Source organism: Electrophorus electricus, chromosome 23 (genome assembly GCF_041902795.1).
Source record: "Electrophorus electricus isolate QZ-2024a chromosome 23, ASM4190279v1, whole genome shotgun sequence".
NCBI lineage: Eukaryota > Metazoa > Chordata > Actinopteri > Gymnotiformes > Gymnotidae > Electrophorus > Electrophorus electricus.
Window position 1 is genome coordinate 8,424,215 of NC_137519.1, and position 20,180 is coordinate 8,444,394.

Genomic DNA, 20,180 nt, shown 5'->3' on the forward strand with positions numbered 1-20,180 from the left:
TAGAGAGCACAATCCGAGTGATCTTTAAGTCGCCTGGACTATCTTACTGTTCTGTGCTTGTGTTCTTTAACTGATCACTTCCTAAAAGTGCATTGTGTGTATGATTTTTAGCTTGATTCTTATGAAGGCTCCTTAAATCACACCTGCTCTCTCTCAGGTAGACACCTAGGTAACTGATGGTGGTATGCCCAGAGTACTAGCACACATGTTAATAGGTTAATAGCAAATTTTCCAGTATTTTGGTCAATATGTTAAAATACTTAATTATAATGTGCACAGGAACTCAAGTTCAAGATATCATTGAATGATTTATATGCTTGTGGTTGTAGAAGTCTGTTTTGAACCTGGAACTGAAAGTGGTTCTATATCCTGAGAAGTCCATGGGACATACATACTCTGTTGCTGATAAATATGTAAGACAGTATGTGTTACTGAATGTCTGCCAAGAATGTCTGCCAAATGCTGTTAATGGAACCCTATGGGAGATCATTTTTGTTGTGTGTGTTCCTTTAGGAGCATGCATTTAATATCCACACTAACACCGTGTTAGAACACTGAAATGCAGTTTTTTCTTTAAGAGAATTGTTTTACCTGACCTGGTGGTGACCTAGGTTGGCAAAGGGGAGAAGATATGCTAACAGGCAGACAGACCTTCTCTCAAGAGCCCTTGCAATGGAGTTGGAGGTCTATGCCGGTTTTAGCATGTGAGGGTTCATCTGTCTAAAGTCCCACTAATCCGCCCATAATAAGGTAACCCTCTTGAGGACACAAAATAAATTATACTTTTCTGCCCTCTGTAAGCGTGGCCATAAAAAAATGTTCATTTATTGGAGGAATTTTTAATGCAGCATAAAAAAATAATCTCCTGCCTCCATTAAGACACTGTTAAAAGTATATGATTTGCCATTATACTCTTCTGCCAATGATTTATTGGTTCATTAAAATCTAATTGGAGGGTACAGAAATGAGTCATAGATGCACTGCTTACTTTTAAGGAACATCCATCCATCCTCACTTACACCACACACCCACACCCCACTAAAACTGAAATGTTTTGGGCTGGACTCTAAACCTGCTCCAGACCTATTTCTCCGTTTGCCCATCCTCCACCTCATTGACTCGGAACACTCTGGAGTCTAAAACGCTCTTCCAGTCAGACCTCCGTAATTCCCAGCTGTGGTTGGGTTGGAAAACAGTACATTGTTTATTGTGATTCCTGCTTCGTTACAAGGAATTAACCAGTGCCTCAATGTGTAGTCAGGTTTGGTACACACAATAAGCAGATGGGTACCTGACCTCATCGTTTTTACTCATTACTTTGGACGCTTACATCACAACCACATTACATTAGCACGTTTGATACTACATATTGTACTGTAAGTATATAGCACATTTTCTGTATAAATAAATGAATACATTTATAAAAATAATGGTTTTTAGTCCCTTTTTGTGATAAGTCTAAGAAATGCAGCAAAACGAAACACCCATAAAACTGTCAGTGCAGGTTAATGTCAGGTCATCTCCCCAAGCGCCTGCCGTTTTGAGATCAGGCTGACCAGCCCAAAAGTGAGCCGAGCCGCTACACATGGTGACCGTCCTGCCCCGTTCTCTGGGTTCCAGTTCAGAGAGGTTTTATGAACATGGGCAGTGGGGTGAGGAGCAGATGTCTGGGAAGCGGGGGGAGAGCGTCTCCTCACTGTGCTGCTGAGCCAGGCCCAGCCATTTCCTGTGCTTGGACCTGACTCCACTCCCCACGTGCCATATAAGGAAATGGAATTTGCATTTTAGAACAGCCTGACTGTATGGACCTGGGGCTGGCGTGGCTTAGATTCTTCAAATGCTGCAAGATTTAATATTTGGGGAAATGGTCCGTTCCAGTAGTTTGTGGGTGAAGGTCTTAGCAAGACTTTACGTCCTCTTTTTTTAAAGGGTAAAGTCAGTTTTACGTTTTGGGGAGGTTGGTGTTGATGTTTGTATATATTTGTTTTGTTGCTAATGCACCTGTGTCACAGGGCTTGCAGAGAGAAAGAATTTATCTCCAATTACTGCCACTTTTTTAAGAGTGAAAGAAGGCAGGTGTTCACACAGATGATATGCTTTCAGTATGTAGGTAAATAACTTGTTTCCCCCGTTTACTAAGAGTGGTACACTAACAAACAGACAGGGCAGACAAACACACCAGGATAGGGATGGTGATATTGTAGAATATGACCAGAGAGGAGTACAACATAAACTGTCCCTGACACACTCATATACTCACTTCAGGCCACCCACTACATCTTCATCACACTCCCAGACTGCAGGTACCCATTTAGTACTGTATTATGATGAAGGTAACTGGTAGTTAGTTATGCCCACTTGGGAGGAAAAAATATATCCTTCTGGCTGCGTTGAAATGCAGGAGTTTGCCTGCTATTCATGGAGGCCAGTGTTAAATTGGGTGTCTTAAATGTTTATTTGTGGCTATGGGTCAGTTTTTGGATCGTGAACCTTCCCACTCCTACAGCATAGTGCATGTGCTCTAAGAGCCGATCTCGTTATCATGTCCTAAATTGGTCCTTGCTTCTCATGAGTGAACCACAGAGGCATTTGAATTCTGCTTAAACCTTTCATAACAGAACATTACAACTCCCAAATAACCACAGTAGGAACAAAATCTGTCTCTAAAAACGAGTGACTCAAATGAGTAGCTATATTCTTGCCAGTGGTTGAACCCTGTGTGTTTCTGTCCTGGTTAAAATGTTTTTCATTATTTTAAAAACCCAATCTGGTTCGGAGACAGCTTAAAGAATGTGATTTAAGATGTCTCAGTGTGTAGTCTTATTATTATTCAGTTATTCAGTTTTTAAAGTCATTCATATGAAGTTCTGTAGAGGGAAAGGTTTGTACAATTTGTGGTCATGTGCCACTCTTTTTTAATACAGCACAATCAATTACACGCACACGTGTGCGCACGTGCGCGCGCACACACAAACACACACACACATCTATATAATTATTGGTGATTAAGTGTATCACCAATATATAATTAACATTATTATACAATATTATAATTAAGTGTACAGTGAATCTGCTCCCAGTGAAAGGTCAGTGAGTACCACAGTGTGACATGGTCCGTCAAGTATATGGTAATATATCATAATATGGTGTATCCGGTCATTGTTCAGTTTAGAAATCCACTTGCTTTCATCCCAGCTCATCCCAATTAATCGGCTCATCTCATCAGCTACTCTGCAAGCCTGTTACAAGTTGAATGTGGATGAGTTAGATCAGCTTGTAAATTGTCGCTTCTGTTGTAAAGTATTCTAATGGCTACCAACTAGAAAACTGAATAAAGTTCTTTCTTAATTGAGGGGAACGGAGAGAGTGGGCGCAATAGTGGAAGACTGAGAGAGTGAGAGAAAGAGAGAGCATTGCCAAAAGTCCATTAACATTCCTTGCTGTAGCCCAGGCAGGAATGGAGTCTGTAAAGTGAGAGAGGTATTTACATTAGCTGGTAACAAAAAAAAAGAAGCCCCAGTTGTGTAATCTGCTTCAGTAATAAGTGCTCAGCGGTTATTGTAGCCCATTATTGTCCTGTAATTTGCCGTTGCTGGGTGTTTCTCTTACCATAGTAAGTTAATTTAGGCTTGAATAGTGAGTTCATTGGAGGAGAGGGAAGTAAAAAAAACATCAGCATCATCTCCACTTAGTCTGCTTTCTCACGCTCTCATTGACTGCTTCTCCATGCATTGTTCCACTAGTGCTGAATGTAGAATAAAGAAGGTTGAAATGTAGCATGATAGACATCATATCCCATAACACTGTCACTGCATTCCAAGGATGAGAGAAAACACGTCAGAGAAAATGAACAAAACAGCCGTTCAAAGCAGGACAAATGTGAAAAGCCCTCGAAGACAAAGCTCGGTTCTGGACATTGGGTCTGGTGTCTTCTGTACATTCTGTGTCTTCTGCGTCTGAGGAATTAAGTTGCTGTCTCAATGTAGTTATTCTTGGAGTGTTGGGACCGCAGTAGCCAGATGACACTGACTCATAGCACATGATGAATGACTGAGGGTCTCCTGAGATGCAGCCTCGGCAAAATAAGAGAGAGAGAGAGATAGAAAGACCAGTACGAAAAGAAACCACTGCCTGAGTGTGCAGCCGTAGCTTGCGAGAATCCTGACCTTGCACCTTTGGTAAATTCAGAAAAAATAAAGTCAATATCTAATATAGTGAGAGGAAACAGGTTGCAATAAAAAATGTGTCTATCTGTAAACTGGATGCGGTCACTTGACTGAGTGGACAGTTTTTACTCTGACCTCTATCAGCATTGTTCTTGCTTTTTCCAGAGGATTGACTTTAGAATGTAGAATTTAATTGGCTGGAGAAGATATGAGTGGGTAATATAAAAACCAGCTTTATAGGACTCACTGCTCTGTGACTGTTTTGAAGCGTGGCCATTATCCTCTCACACTACTAGGGCCCTCTGGTGGGTCCATGCCCCTGTTATGTCTATCAATCCTGTAACTACATACTTTTCATGTAATTTCCATGCAGTTACTTAATAACACATTCACATTAGTTACTGAGTAATAGGCCCTATGATTACTAGATAAACCTAGTCTTTTAATAAGAGGTTAAGCTTTATCTGAAAATATAAAAAATCTGATGTTCGGTGCATGTAATCTGAGCTCTGTGTGTAAAAGCAATACTTAACAGCTGTGTTTGTGTGTGTGCGTACGCATCTGTGTGTGTGTGTGTGTGTGTGTGTGTGTGTGTTAACAGGGAAGCCGGGGACATTACCGGTACCACTGGCAGAGCCACAATGTCAAGCAGAGCGGTGTGGATGACATGGTCCTGCTCACCAAAATCAATGAGGACGCCATTGTGGAAAACCTCAAGAAGAGATATATGGATGACTATATCTTTGTATCCTTTATCACTGTAAACTCAGGTTTCTCTGTATGACTCACCAAGGCAAACCACAGTATTACTGGAATAGTGAAATGAAGACCGATATTCAGTATACGGGGAGCTTTAAGGTCTTTCGGGCATTAGTGGGGAAGCATCCTAAATGATGCATTAAAAGTCAACTAAAGAATCATTTTGGATCCTCCCAGAATGTTTTGATAGTATCTTGACTGATAATCTATCATATCTTAGCACCACAGAAAGCAAACCTCCTATTCATCCTGTAGGTTATCAGCCAGTGCTGGAAGTGGGCCAGAACTCACCAGCACACAATACCCGTTGGTGTACCGTGACATTTTTTTTCTTGCACTCTGGCAGTTCTCATAACTGCCCTGTATTCTTTTCTGCCCTTTCCATATCAGGTTCTGGGCAATTCATAATGACCCTACATAAACTGCATTACCCAGGGGGCACTACATGACCACATGACTGTTCTCTCTACAACTCTAGTTGACAAGTAATGTTAATGCTAGTCTAAGTCATGTTAGTGCTGAATAACCATGTTGGCCAGGCTCTGAAAGTGAGTCAGACAGTGAAACAACAGAGCTTCAGTCAGAACCAGTACTGAAGGCAGGCCGGGAACATCAGGCTAACTTTAGCGCCACTCCTAGCAGTGAGGAGCCTGTTGACGTAACATCAGCAAAAACACCTGAAGCTACTGCTACCGCATCCAACTACAATGTTAACAATAACATTAGCAATGATGAATGGCCCAGTTGTTGGTTAAAGGATCAAATGATGTATTTTTGTGTACACATACATCAGTACACACATACAACAGTAGTCACATATATAGTATCATACAGATATTACATTTTTTTTGTAGCCTATTATATATGATAACCATTTGCTCAATTATTAATATTATCACTGCGTAAATAAATGTATGTTGTGAACATGAGTGATAACTCCTAGAATCTCTGCGAGTTATACTGTGTATGACCATTTCACTGCGAGTTATACTGTGTATGACTATATATGTGACGAATAAACCAAACTTGAACACTGAATCTCTAATTCACTGTAGAAATTCTGAATATAATACTTAATGGTTTGCTGTTATTGGCTGATACACATGCTAACATGAGAATAAGGGGAGTACTGGGAAAAAAAATGTCCTACTTCAAATACTGGACTTAGCTGTAACCAAATATTGACTATATAGAGCATGTGCCACAAATGTCAACAAACTCAAATGTTTGTTGATGAGTTGGTGTGCCGTACCATTGTGTGTTTGTTGATGAGTTGGTGTGGCCTACCTGCATGTGATTGTCAAGAAGACTCGGTAATACCCATATAACCCCCCCCCCCCCCCCGGTTCATTTGGTTTGTCAGTTCTGTCACTGTACTTTCTCAAGCTGACTGCCAATGCTGAAATTTTGGATAAGTGTTTTTCAAGCCTGCAGGGTGCTTGTTAAACTTCTGATTTTCCCCACAAAACCACTTTTTATTCAAGCTGTAGCTTTCTCCACTGCATCGCAACCCATCCAGACAGCACTGGTTTTTATCTGTGATACATAATACACACAGCGTGTTTTTGGCAGCGTGCACCTTTCTCATTCACACCGAGCCACCCATTGGTTGATTCAGTGACCCTCTTGCAGAAATCGCTGGAAGTTCTCGAATAAAACACCATCAGTCGTAAACATCTCCTCTTTAGGGTTACGGCTTCTTGGCGCACTCAGAGCATCCCGAGGTTCAGCCCTAGCCCAGCCCAGCAATTGTACTGAGAAAATAACAACAGAGCAGCAGTCTTGTTGCTGGCAGCACTATGAGGCTGAGGTCACCATGAGTCAGGCTCAAAAGTCCCTTTATTTGTGGCGGCGCGCAGCAGTGGCCGAGCTGCCGGGGCCTTCTGCCTGTCTCACGCCGCATGTCTCACGCCGCATGTCTCAGGCCGCCTGTCTCGCGCCACTTGGCCCTTACCGCCTGTCCACTCACTGGGAGGCGTAAGATTAGGGAGCCCTGCCTTTTTGTGCCTCTGACCAGGAGCCAGGATTTCCCTTGCTACTGCATGATATAGTGCAAGTCACACACTTATCACTCATCCTTCACCGATGTGCCAGTCTAGCACATCATGGCCTGTTATGTAATTATATGGACTGAGATTTAGCAACTAGCAATTGTTTAAAAAAATTGTTTAACATTTTTACCCTCAGAACCCCCCAGTGTAGTAAAAAGGGACTGACTTGAGCAAATGACCTTGACTTCTGTACACAGACATACATTGGACCTGTGCTCATCTCTGTTAACCCTTTTAAGCAGATGCCTTACTTTGGAGACAAGGAGGTGGAAATGTATCAAGGAGCTGTAAGTACTAGATAATATTTGGACCAACAAGAGAGAACTTTGATAGCTCCTCTTGGAAGAAGTATAAGACATTTACATTATTGTTTGTCGTTATAATTGTTATGTATTCAAATGTTCATTGGACTAAAGAAACCCTTTTGGTAATGATTTTCCCACAGTATGAAAAGAGTTTTCAGTGAAATTAGGTGTGGCGTAAAACGCAGGACCCACTGCATTCTTAGACTAGAGGAATGCAGTACAGACCTGTCCTGTGCTCCTCAGTGGAACAGCATGTTTCAGTGGCTTTTAAATGCTGTTGGCCTGTGTGCTGAGAACTCTCTGTGGCCTACTGATGCAAACGATTTAGTTTAAGCCGCATGTACTAAACAAATAATATTACACAGGACACTGTTTTCTTTGTGCTTGTCTGTTCAGCAAAAAGTGGCCTGATATTGAAATATACGACTTGTCTCTTGTTCGTCACCTCACTATGTGATCATTAAACATTTTGCAGTTGTTTGGATTATCATTTATCATTTATCATTCTTTCTCTCTGTGTGTCTTTGACTATCTTTCATCTAGGCTCAGTATGAAAACCCTCCCCACATCTACGCACTGGCAGACAACATGTACAGAAACATGATGATTGACTGTGAAAACCAGTGTGTGATCATCAGGTACACACCCAGCCACGTTTGCTGGCCCGGTGACGGGTGTCTCTGTCAGGCAACGTCCAGAGCTATGACTGCAATGTGCCTGCGTGACTGGCAGCACTGTGGTGATTATGTAAGACGACAGGTCTTTTCCTCATTGGAAAGGATAGGAAGAGTCTAATGACCTCGCATGACTTGTTAACGACTTGTGCTTTAAGGGTCCATATCGTATGTTTTTGTTTTCTTATATTTAGTATTTTTCTTTGATGTCCAAGGTCATTTATATTAAATGGGAGTATTTATGTTACTATGTCTTTAAGGCAGATATAAGATAAATGAGCTCTGTTCTGATTGGTTGCCCTGTATTGTGCCTCATCCAAAAAGCACTCAGAGCTGAGACACGCGTGAAAACTGCAATGTGAGCGAGTAGGGATAAACCATGGTAGACTGAAAAGACAGAGATACATAAATTATTTTTGTTCTTGTGACGTCACAGAATTGTTAAAGGTTTCAAACCTTAAAAAGATTCTGTATATGGACTGGAGGAGTGAAATTCAGTTTTCCATGATGGGGGCCCTTTAATGCGTGGCATGCAAACAGGCTCAACTAGCTAAGCCACTTTATCAGGTGATGTGGATGCTGGCGTGGTGCCTTCCAGACCAGCTGAGTGGAGTGTGTGTGGTTTTTACCTGCCAGCCTTCACAATCTGTTTAGCTATTTGCAAATTTAGCAGCTCCAGTTCTCTTCAATCACTTTAGCTGGGCTTTGTTGTTTGGCATTCGGTGCATTTGCATGTTTGGTTTAGTTCATAAAACAAACAAAAGTCAACAGCTATTTCCTCATTTCTTTCCATGTTTCCTGCTCCCTCAGCACACAAGCTGTATGTATGTATATTTGTGTACATGCGTATATGTGTTTTGAGTGTGATTGTGAGTATGCGCATGTGCGTGTCTATGAGTGAATGTGGGTGTGCATGTGCATTTCAGTGGTTGGGCACGCGCTTGAGAGCCGCAAAGGGCAAGCAAAAGTGCTCCTCTGGTACGCTACTGCCAGACCCTCATTTCCCATGAGGCCGCTGGGGCAAATGAAGTGTGTGTATGTGTGTGTGTGTGTTTCTGTGTGTGTTGCACACGTGTGTGTCTGCATGCGCACCTGTGTGTCCATAGACACAGTTGTCATGGAGCTCTCTGGCTGTGACCGACATGACCATAGTGGTCTAGCACATCTGGCCACATGGTCTCTTGGCCCACATTACCAACTCTAACCCTGGTCTGCAGCTCCCATTTACCGGTCCATGCAGAAGGCATGGGTGTGAGGGGACGGTGTTTTCGTCTGGGTTTGTGCCCTGGTTCGCCCGATCCCAGGAAGTGGAAGTGGAGTCACGCTTGTCCAGATTAGCAAACAAAGGCCTTCATGTGGTTGCAACGTGGGCAGCGTGCGTGTGTATGCCCGTTCGTGCAAGAAGGTCCATTTCATATGGACAATCAGGCCCAGATTCTCTGAGCTTCTTTCCTCTAGGCCTGGTCTTACACTGGCCATGTTTGAAGTACCCTTCACAAATAACCACAACGCCTAATGGCGGGACAGGTCTCCATTGTTTTGCAAACACAATGGTAGCGGAAGCTGGGAGATCCGTTTCATTTAAACAGTCTCTCTGTCCTCAAGTGGAGGAAACCATTCAAAGGGGAACTTGGCCCCTAGACAAGAGAGCGAAAGGACAGAATGAGAAGAATTCCCAGAGAATCCCATGGATGTGTCAGCACCACGTTATCCATGCATTATGTGCATTATTCCATAAAGGGCAACATCTGGACATACAGTGCGGTTTAATACTGTTTAATACTGCAACTATTTTCCAATCCCATGCCGCTTCAATTGTCCAGCTAATAGGTAATCCCAGTGCCCGGAAGCTGGCTGACTGGGTTGATAGGAAGCACCCACATCCTTGGCATGCCTGTTTTTGTCAGTTTGTCCATATTTAGCCAAATAAATTAATGCCGGAAGTTTAAAGTACATTAGCTGCATAATTACAATATACAATGGGGCACTCAAAAATAACTACAATCAACAAACGCTCCAGCCCTTTGTGTGAAGTGAGAGGAGAGTCAGAGGAGAGCTGTGTTGTATGTATCTTCATGGATGTATTGAGATGTTTTCCTTAAAATGGAAAACCTGCAACGCTGAGACACTTATTAAGTTCTTTAACTTTTAATTAAATCTAATAAAGTGACTCAGCTGACTTCATTAGAAATCAACAGCTGTGGGGTCTTGGCCTCAGGGCTGTGTGAGTGCATGTGTGTGTGTGTGTGTGTGTGTGTGCACGTGTATTTTGGGAGCTGATGTGATATGGCAGCAGGCTTCTCTGGGTGCAGCTGGCTGGAGTGAATAGGTGTGTGGTGTTTCTGCTGTGTATTGTCACTGAGCTCTGACCACTTCCCCTCAGCCCACAGCTGGACCGGCCGACATGATTACAAATGAAACGTTCAAAGGAAAAGAAAAAAAAAACCAAACAAACCTGACTCCACTATCATGTGCCGCCAAACTACTCAAGCTTGGTGGAGCGGCGCCGAACGATGAAGGCAGCGGCCGGGCGACGCGCTCACCAGGCGGGTAGAGGGAGGGGAGGTGGCGTGGGTGGGTTGGAGGATTTTTTGGGGGGTTGAAACGGATTACGGCCATCAGAATGTCCCAGGGGATCTCGCCTTGGGCGAGTTTGCTGCAGGCCTGAACCACTGCATGTTCAGCAGTGATTTTCCCAGAAGCACAGTGAGCAAGGGCGACATTGGTTGAGCGAGCGTCTCTTTGAACATTCTCTCCAGCTGTTCAGATGATTTCACTGTTATGAAGCGTAGCGAAAAATTGGGCTGCCTCAGCAGTAATAGGACGCAAAGAAAGGAATATACACAGGAAGCTGTTGTCAGTGTACAGGATATTGGGTGGAGTGGCCACCATCGTAATTCAGTTGGCTTTAGAATGGTGCATGGTTACTGTTCCTGTGAACATCACAGTTCTGCGACCTCATGCCTGAATTAACATGTATGTCTAAGCGCAAAAAGATTTTTTAGGAACCATGGATTATAAACCAAGGCAGGTAGTAGAAACACTATATATTAATTATGCATAAAAAGGGATATTTACAACCACACTGATCTGTAATGTAATTGCGCATAAAATACTAGTCTGTCATGTACAAACCCCCCTCATATTATTTATTTTAATTAAGGATAAGAAATGAAGGGCTATTTGACTAAAGTCTCTGTGGCCTTCATAAACAAACATCCTGAAAAGCAGATTTTAGTTACATGAAGCTCTACTACTGCAGTAAAAAGCATTTTTGTTTTTATTTTCAGTTTTGAATCTGCTCTAAGCATTCTTTTTGACATGTTGCGATTATTTAAATAGTATCCCAAATTGAGAGAATGCAGAATGTGTTATTACCGGCCCCGATTATGTAGGAGCTCACTGACCATAAACTGCACCGGCTGAGGGCAGAAGGCTCCCTATGCTCCTGGCACGCTGAAATCATGAGACCAGGCTCTATATTTGCATGGGGATCAGTGGTCAAGTCTTCTGCTTGACAGGCTCGGTGGGAGGGTTGCCAGCACCTCTGGTACCTGACTGCCCAGGGCATGTGTGCTGCCGTGCTGACCAATCACTTTTCTCTGTGCCTCACAGCGGCGAGAGCGGCGCGGGGAAAACGGTCGCAGCCAAGTACATTATGGGCTACATCTCCAGAGTGTCGGGAGGCGGACCCAGGGTGCAGGTAAGTCCCACAGCACCTCTCTGCACCGACTGTCGTCCCACGTCCGACGTCCGTTCCGACTTTGTTCACCTGCCGTGAAGGTGAACTGCGGGGGAGGTGCAGGCCGAGACCTCGCGTTTTTCATCCCACGGCTGTGTTGGGCCTTTCCAGAGCTGATTTAACGCTGCTTTCCTTCCCGAGCTCTTTTTTTTGAAGCTCAGACCGGGTCTCTATCTTCGTGGGACTGCATGCCGTGCACTCACCTTGCCTCTGCTACTGAAGCCAATCCTGTCTTTTTTATGATGGGAATCAGATATATTGAGCCGTTTGTCTTTGAGCGGCCCTTCACTGCGAACGGACACGTTTGACTGTGCTTTCTTGGAATTTCTGGCAGTATAACGCGATATGCAGCAGTTTGGCCATGTTTGGATCTGAGAATTCCCTTTATGCTGTTGAACAAAGCAGTGTATTAGGTGGAAGGTCAAGCTCTGGCCGTTCCTCCCTGCTCCTATTGGTCTTGCCTTTGTCCCTTCCCTTATATGTAATAATGGGTCAGTGTCACATGACTTCCTCCCTTTTTCTGCTCCTCTCCTGATTGTTATTTGACTCCAAGGTGATACACTACACCTCCACCATCAGTGCCAGTTTCAGTATCTCTAACCCCTCTTTCTCTCCTTCTTTCACTCAAACTCACTCACTCACTCACTCACTCGCTCTTTCACTCTCTCCCTCTCCTTCTCGATTGTTTGTTCTCTCAGTTTAATGCACAGTGTGCCCTCTGGGTGTGGTTAATGGTTTGTAGTAATACTTGACAGATTCCTACAATAAATGGGGTATTTTTGGGGTAATTTCAGCCACGATATCAAAAAGGACTAAGGACTTATAGAATTCAAATACCAGACACTGGCAGCTAATATAAAAGACTTATTATAATTCCTTATTAAATAATTCAGTAAAAATGCATGAAATATAATGTAATATCAAATCTTGCAAGAATGTATGAACATAATCATGTATGTGTACATTTATTTATCACATTTGTAGTATGCTCGATTTTTATTCAGATTAATCCTTAATTTCTTTCTACATATGTACATAAAGTACTTCATAAAAGTACGTAGTAGTGTGTGGATATAATATAAATAATATGCTTTAATATTTAGTAATGTAATATAGGCACAGTCAATGAAGACACTGTAGGTTAGATCGCTTGATTTTGAGCTGTCAGTATTGAGAAACTGCTGGCTGAAATCCTCTCAGGCTGTTTTTCGTCAAACAACAGCAGTTCAGTGAGCTTGCACACTGCCACATGACCGCTGCACATACTTAAAGATGCGTAAATAGTCTCTCATTTGGAATGCTGATGTGAAATGCATGCGATCCTGACCTACAGATGCCTTAGTTCAGATAATGCAGTCCAGGTGACGAGTGCTTAAAGTGTGTGCACGTGTACGTGTGTGTGTGCGTATGCGCATGTGTGCGTGTGTGTCAACCTGCACTGAGCTATGCATAAGAGGCATATGATAGACAAGGTTCTGTAGATACACCCCATCCTTATTTTTGCTACCCCCCTCTCTCTCTCTATCTGTCTATCTCTTTCTCTTTCTCTTTCTCTCCCCCCCTCCTCACAGCATGTCAAAGACATCATTCTGCAGTCCAACCCTCTTCTGGAAGCCTTTGGAAATGCCAAGACACTGAGGAACAACAACTCCAGCCGATTTGTAAGTGCTGCTTTCGCTGTCCCTTCCTGTGGTCTTGCCATATGGAGAAGAGAAGGTGTCTAAAATCTTGCACCCCACTGAGTCTCGTCCTCTACACGCAGAAGCTGCCAGACCTAGCAAAGACAACACAAAGGGACAGACAGAAGTGTGCAGAAGGAATAGGAATGAGCTCTGTGTTCTTTGTTAGCTGGGTTCTTACTCTTTCCTGTCTGTGTTTGGAGCCTGAAGCACTGTGGAGTGGAAGACCAGGAGGTGAGGGTGGGTCCAGGAGGAGTCGTTGGGTCCGGGGGGAGACAGTGGATCCAGGATAGGCATCCAGAGGACATCCTGATATATGAGCATGGGTACACATCACTAGGCCGAGGGCCAAGGGGTGTTTACACTATACTGGGAGAGAGGACACATGCATCCAGCTATTGTAAAGATAACAGTAGAGTCGAATTACTGTGTTTGTGTGTGTGCTGCCCCAGAGTCACTGAGAAAATGAGAGGTTGAGAGGTATGTGAAGACTAAGGCAGGACAGAGATTAGGGGTAAAAACTGGCTGAAAATGGTTTGTTTTGGAATGGAGGTTGCAAGAGGAGTTTGATTCAGAGCCTGAAACATCCGCTGCAGCCTCTTTGGCTGTGATCTTCATTTCCTGATTTTAGCTGCTCTCCAGAAAGCCTTAAATCTAAAGTGGCAAAAAAATGTTCAGACCATGGGCTGCCTAGCTCTACCGCTCTCCCTCAGGGCCCAGTCTGGGCCTCTGGGTCTCAGCTTGGTTTAGTTTTGCTTTCTGGTGTATTTTGTATGTGTGGGTGGGTGTGGGTGTGTGGGTGTGTGTGTGGGTTTTAAGGGGCTGGGAACCAGATTAGATGTAGCCATTTAAGATGTAGGGGAAGAGTGTAATGGATGAACAATGTTTTAGTGCACTCATGAGCTTCAGTACTGCTGGGAATCTCATTACAGCTGTTACTTCACATAAATGTGTTCAGCTCCCACATTCAAACGTATACACAAGCACGCACACACCAGTGGACTTCAAGTATGTGTATGTGTGTGGGTTAAATGTGCTTTTTTTTACAGGCCTGGGCACACGTCAATGGACTGGACAGGTGTGCGTCTGCGTGGGTGTGTGCATATGTTTAAACAATTCACTTTTCCTCTACTAGGGGAAATACTTTGAGATCCAGTTCAGCTCTGGTGGTGAACCAGATGGTGGGAAAATCTCCAACTTCCTGCTGGAAAAATCTCGTGTGGTGATGAGGAATGCAGGAGAGAGAAGCTTCCATATCTTCTACCAGGTGAGAAGCAGAGCCCAGACAGGCCAGGCTGGATGGCGCTCCGTCCAGTCTCCGCCGTGGACTTCATTATAGACTCGGCTTTAGGCTTGGCTCTAGATTTGATTCTGGACTTGGTTCTGCAGGCTTAATAGGTCTTCTCATTACTGCTGTAGCTCCCTGGAAGACTGTCAGATCATTTGTCAGTCTCTATTAATCTGTTACCTCTCTGTATTTGGTTAGAAGACTAACAGTTAGATTAAAGTAGACCATGCCATGTGCCCTTTAATGGCAGCATTCTTAAGATTTGGCTTGTTTGTTTTTAATGTACAGCTATGTCACATGCCTTATTAAGTAGACAGATAAAGTTGTGATATACACCTTCTGAGTTGCAAACTCAAAACGTAAATTCCCTACCTTCCGCAAGTCTAATATTTAACTTTGATTTTTCTAGTTGATAGAGGGGGCCAGTGGTGAGCAAAGGAGCAGTTTGGGAATCACCAGCCTGGATTACTATACTTACCTCAACCAGTCGGGATCCTACAAAGTGGACGACATCAATGACAAGAGGGATTTCCAGGAAACACTGGTGAGTGTGTGGCTTGGGCTACTTGCTGTTTGTTATGGCTCTTATTCAGAGGTGGAGGAGAGCATTCCCCCACCCTTCCACTGGAGAGGATTAGTGCTGCACTCTTTCCCTACCACCTAGACCCTTCACCCCCACCTGCTATGTAGACCTGCTACCTGCTGTCTAGCCTCTTTACCTGCAGGCAGTAAGTCTCCTGTTCCTTCCTTCCTTCCTTCTGTACTTTCTCTCTCTCTCATTCTCTCTTTCATTCTCTCTCTTTCTCTCCATTCTCCCTTGTTTCCGCTCTGTGTTCCCACTTATTAGCTGACACCTGTTTTTGTTTATCAGTGAGCACACACCGGGCGTGATTAGAGGACATGGGCTGGGAAATGCCAGTGGCGAGCGACTACACAAGCTGTTGATGGTCTCTCTCTCTCCCCCCCAGCATGCCATGGAGGTCATCGGCATCTCAGGCAACGACCGCACCATGGTGCTGCAGATTGTGGCTGGCGTTCTTCACCTGGGCAACATCAGCTTCCGAGAGGCGGGCAACTACGCGGCCGTGGAGAGCGAGGAGTGTGGGTAGCGCTCGTCCCCTCCCCGCCACCCTGACCTCCTCTCGTCCCCTCCCCGCCACCCTGACCGCGGCCCTGCACGGACCCTCCCCTCGCTTCTCACACAGGGAGCACTTTTTCAGCCTGTCTGCTAGAGTTCTGTTCTCCCATTTTTCCCATCTCTCTCTCTCTCTCTCTCTCTCTCTCTCTCTCTCTCTCTCTCTCTCTCTCATTTCACTTCACTGTGTTGATGCAGGGTTACAGCCAGGCAAGCCCGGTCCTGCTAAATGCACCCACTAGCTCCTTCTCTGCAGCTCTGGATGTGTGACATCATGGACTAAAATTACACGGACAAATGCAGCACTTCCTGTTGCGCCCATCCCCTCCATCTGCCCTCGTCTGTTTCTCCCTCGCTTCCTAATTTCATCCCTCCATCCGCTTCATCCCTTTATCGCTCTAGCTGCTGTGGTACCGGGCTCTGCTGTGCCGTGTTGCTGTGATCAGATCTGTGTTTCCTGACACAAACATCCCCAAGACCTCTTTCTGTCTGCTCCTAATGGCTAACACACTTTCAGCCAGGAAGCTGATGTGAAAATAACTCTTGAGCGAGCCGTGTTTCCTGGTTATGCCGAAACCAAAGTCAAGTGTATGGAACTCTGTTCCTGCGAGTCAGTCAGATATGTGGGGAGCTTCTAGCCCTAACCCTGCTACCTCACTGGTGATTCTGCTGCATATTTCGGACCAATATATGCTAAATAATGGTTAAAATCTATTACATATTAGACTCTTTTTTTACTGCTATCTTAATGTTCGAGTGGCTCGCTCACAGTTGCTCCAAACTCCTCTGAGAGCCGTAAAGGGGAGGCAGAAGTGGTCCTCTTTACCCTGGGCTCTGGTACGCTACTGCCACACCCTCATTTCCCATGAGACCACTGGGGCAGACGAAGTGCGTGTGTTTGTGTTTGTGCATGTGTGTGCGTATGTGTGCGTGCATGTGTGTGTGTGTGTGTGTGTGTGTCAGTGCTGAATGAGTTTCCCTTTGGAGAGAAATGACTCAGTGTGGAGTCAGGCAGGGCTGGTTTAGAGACAAGCAGACTCAAGTCAGCATCTCACTATTGTCTTTGTGTCCTTATAGGTGAGCCTTTGTTGTGGGTAAGCAAAACTGCTGAGTGTCATGCAACTCATCTGGTTAAAAATTTAGTCTGCTTTGTTCTCTGAAAATTTTCTTGGCTTCTAAACAGGAGTCTCCATAAAGGGACTCCTGTTTAGAAGACCATGAAATCAGGCAAGTCAGCGTCAGATTTAGAGAGCTGGTTTCCAGTACGCTGTTTATTAAAAGCTCCTGGTGTCGGCCCCTCTTCTCTGCGCAGTCCTGGCCTTTCCCGCCTTCCTTTTGGGCATCGATCAGGAGCGGCTGAAGGAGAAACTGACCAGCCGCAAGATGGATGGCCGGTGGGGGGGCAAGTCGGAATCCATAGATGTGACCCTGAACGTGGAGCAGGCGTGTTTCACGCGCGACGCCCTCTCCAAAGCGTTGCACGCACGCGTCTTTGACTACCTGGTGGAGGTATGTGTTCTCATTCCTGTGTCCCATGTACATTTGCTTTTCAAGCAAGTAGGAGGTCGTTAAAGGCACCAAATTTCCTTTTCCAGTCCATCAATAAAGCCGTGGTGAAGGACTATCAGGAGCTGAATATTGGCGTGCTGGATATCTATGGATTTGAGATTTTCCAGGTACAAATACAAATGCTCCATATTAAATAAATAATAATATTAAATAAAATAATCTATGTATTAATCTATGTAATAATCAAACAGTCAATCAAACAATCTATGTATTTGTTAACTAAAATAATGAATCAGTGCTATTTTCTTTGCGTGTCTGCATCTTAAAAGCCTAAGGAATCATCCATCCTGTGATGGAGGAATCATTTTTACTTGTCTAGATGGTTTCAAGTTCAAGTTCAAGTTCAAGTTTGGTTTATTCGTCACATACATAGTCATACACAGTATAACTCGCAGTGAAATGGTGGAGCGTGCTCTGCCTAAATTGAGTCTTTTGTCCCAGACAAGAAATAGTCTTAATGGATTTAGCTAAAGTAATCTGTTTATCACGATAAGATTAATCAGTCTGCGTATCGTGTTTGGATCATAAATAATGAGATGGGACAGTGCTTTTAAACCTCATTCAATTAGACCATTACACATTTCATTTTTTAAGTGCCAGAGATTTTTCCATTTAACCATCTGTGCCATTCCAAAAGTTGTTGATTTCTTGTCATTGCAGTCAAAACCATTAGACATAATGTGTATGTATTGCAGTGTGGTGACAGTTTTGTCTCATGGCCACATGGGTCCACGAGTGTGACCGTTGTATACACCCCTCTTACGGTGTGACATTCTCTGCCCAAGTCACACTGAATCTGGACAGACACCCACTCCACACACTTCTCAGAGGAGCGCCATTAGACGTGTGTGGGATTGCACACTGATCGAAGCATTCTAATAGTAAATGCCTGTGTGTGTGTGTGTGTGTGTGTGTGTGTGTGTGTGTGTGTGTTTTAGAAAAATGGATTTGAGCAGTTCTGCATTAACTTTGTGAATGAGAAGTTGCAGCAGATCTTCATTGAGCTGACCTTGAAAGCAGAACAGGTACTGTTTCTGTAATCTATAGTCTACAGTCTACTACCTACTCTAGTCTGTATGTAATCAAACTATTCACCTAGTTCAGAAACACACAATACTTTCTCTTCCACTGGTATTATACTACTCAGAGAGGAATATTAACTCTCTCTCTCTCCCTCGCTGATCCTCTCTGCCCCTTTTAGGAGGAGTATGTGCAGGAAGGAATCCGATGGACTCCCATTGACTACTTCAACAACAAGATTGTCTGTGATCTCATTGAGAGTAAAGTGGTAAGGGGAGAATGTTTAGCACACACTTCCCTCTGGCAGGATGTGAGTTTAGTTTCCTGACAGCACTCGATGCACCCAATAGAACTCACAGAGAGGCTTACCCATAAACTCTGCAGTGAGGGAAGTCCTTGATCTAAGGTTGCCTTACTCTAGTCGTTCAGATCCCCCATCTTGCAGTTTAGTTCAAACCCTGACCTAACAAACCTGACTGGAGCTAGGCTGCCCTGATTTAAACATCCACTGGTGTGTGAGCCAGAGTCTGGCTATGAGAGAAGTTCCTGTCTCTCAGGCTGTGGCTTTTGGCCAAGCCAGACTTCAGCAGACCACATTTGCCTACAGTCTTCAGCTGAATTGTTTCTGTCATCTTTTCCCAGAACCCTCCAGGCATCATGAGCATCCTGGATGATGTGTGCGCCACCATGCACGCCAAGGGAGAGGGGGCGGACCAGACCATGCTGCAGAAATTGCGTATGCAGATCAACAACCACGAGCACTTCAACAGCTGGAACCAGGGCTTTATCATCCACCACTACGCTGGGAAGGTCAGCCTGCCCCATCACCCCACCTTCTTAGGCCACACCCCTTTTCTCCACCCCCACCCCCCCATCACACTCTTTATGGATCCTTTTGGTTTTGGTTTGTTTTGGTTTCTGTTTTTTCTGTCCCCTTCTTTCATCTTTAGCCTCATATTTTATTCCCTGTACTGACTATGCAGAGTAATGAGCATATGTGTGTGTCCGCGTGCGTGTGCGTGAGAGAGACCCCAGCACTTATTCCATGTTTAATGAGGCGTGCCGTGACAGAGGGGGAATGAGAGAGCCTGTATGATGTTCCTCAGCCTGATTAGTTCTAATATCTACAGTCCACAGATAACACACAACTCCTTTATCATGTTCGCTACTCTGCGTCATGGGTGCTAATAACCACTCCCTTATCGTTTGTTCTAGAGAAGAGTCTCGGAAAACCATCCCTAGCAGTCTTATTTCAGTGACTATGACTGAAACGAGTTACACTGTGTGACATGCAGTGCCAGACGTGTTGATGGGGTGTGTGTGCGCATGTGTGTGCATGCGTGTGTGCGTCCCTTCTGCAGGTGTCCTATGATGCAGAGGGCTTCTGTGAGAGGAATAGAGATGTCCTCTTCACCGACTTGATTGAGCTGATGCAGAGCAGTGAAATGTGAGTGAAAGCCTGGGACCCAGCCAGACTCTTTACCCCTCAGTGAGTCAAAGCCACGCAGAACCGCGTGAGCCTGTTACCTTCCCTTCTTTGTACAGGCCCATCCATTGTGATGAATGAGAGAAATTCTCTGAATGGCCATCTGGCAAGCAGCCGCAGAAGTGGGTCAGTTCTGGCTCTTGTGTGTGAGGGTTTGGAGACTTCCAGGCTTCCTGCAGCCCTCTGCCTTTCATGAGGCAGTGGGGCTGCTGGTCTCATGCCCTCTGGGGCCTCCTCCCACCCCCTCTGGTGTGGAGACTACGCTCTGTGGCGCATACTTGGGGTCCACATTCAAACCTCACTGAG

The 20,180-nt window shown here is 44.6% G+C and overlaps 1 protein-coding gene across 3 annotated transcripts in view; it reads left to right on the forward strand.

The window, feature by feature from the left end:
- myo1ea (myosin IEa) overlaps positions 1-20,180 on the forward strand; it is a 52,222-nt gene that overhangs the window by 9,745 nt on the left and 22,297 nt on the right. For all 3 annotated transcript variants that reach the window (XM_081705989.1, XM_035521000.2, XM_035521001.2), the window contains exons 2-15: positions 4,768-4,911; positions 7,174-7,263; positions 7,825-7,919; positions 11,571-11,658; positions 13,269-13,358; positions 14,512-14,643; positions 15,074-15,208; positions 15,633-15,765; positions 17,112-17,308; positions 17,395-17,475; positions 18,307-18,393; positions 18,570-18,656; positions 19,031-19,198; positions 19,750-19,835. In XM_081705989.1, coding sequence (XP_081562115.1) covers positions 4,768-4,911; positions 7,174-7,263; positions 7,825-7,919; positions 11,571-11,658; positions 13,269-13,358; positions 14,512-14,643; positions 15,074-15,208; positions 15,633-15,765; positions 17,112-17,308; positions 17,395-17,475; positions 18,307-18,393; positions 18,570-18,656; positions 19,031-19,198; positions 19,750-19,835 — 1,613 coding nt within the window. The remainder of the gene's footprint in view (positions 1-4,767; positions 4,912-7,173; positions 7,264-7,824; positions 7,920-11,570; positions 11,659-13,268; positions 13,359-14,511; positions 14,644-15,073; positions 15,209-15,632; positions 15,766-17,111; positions 17,309-17,394; positions 17,476-18,306; positions 18,394-18,569; positions 18,657-19,030; positions 19,199-19,749; positions 19,836-20,180) is intronic.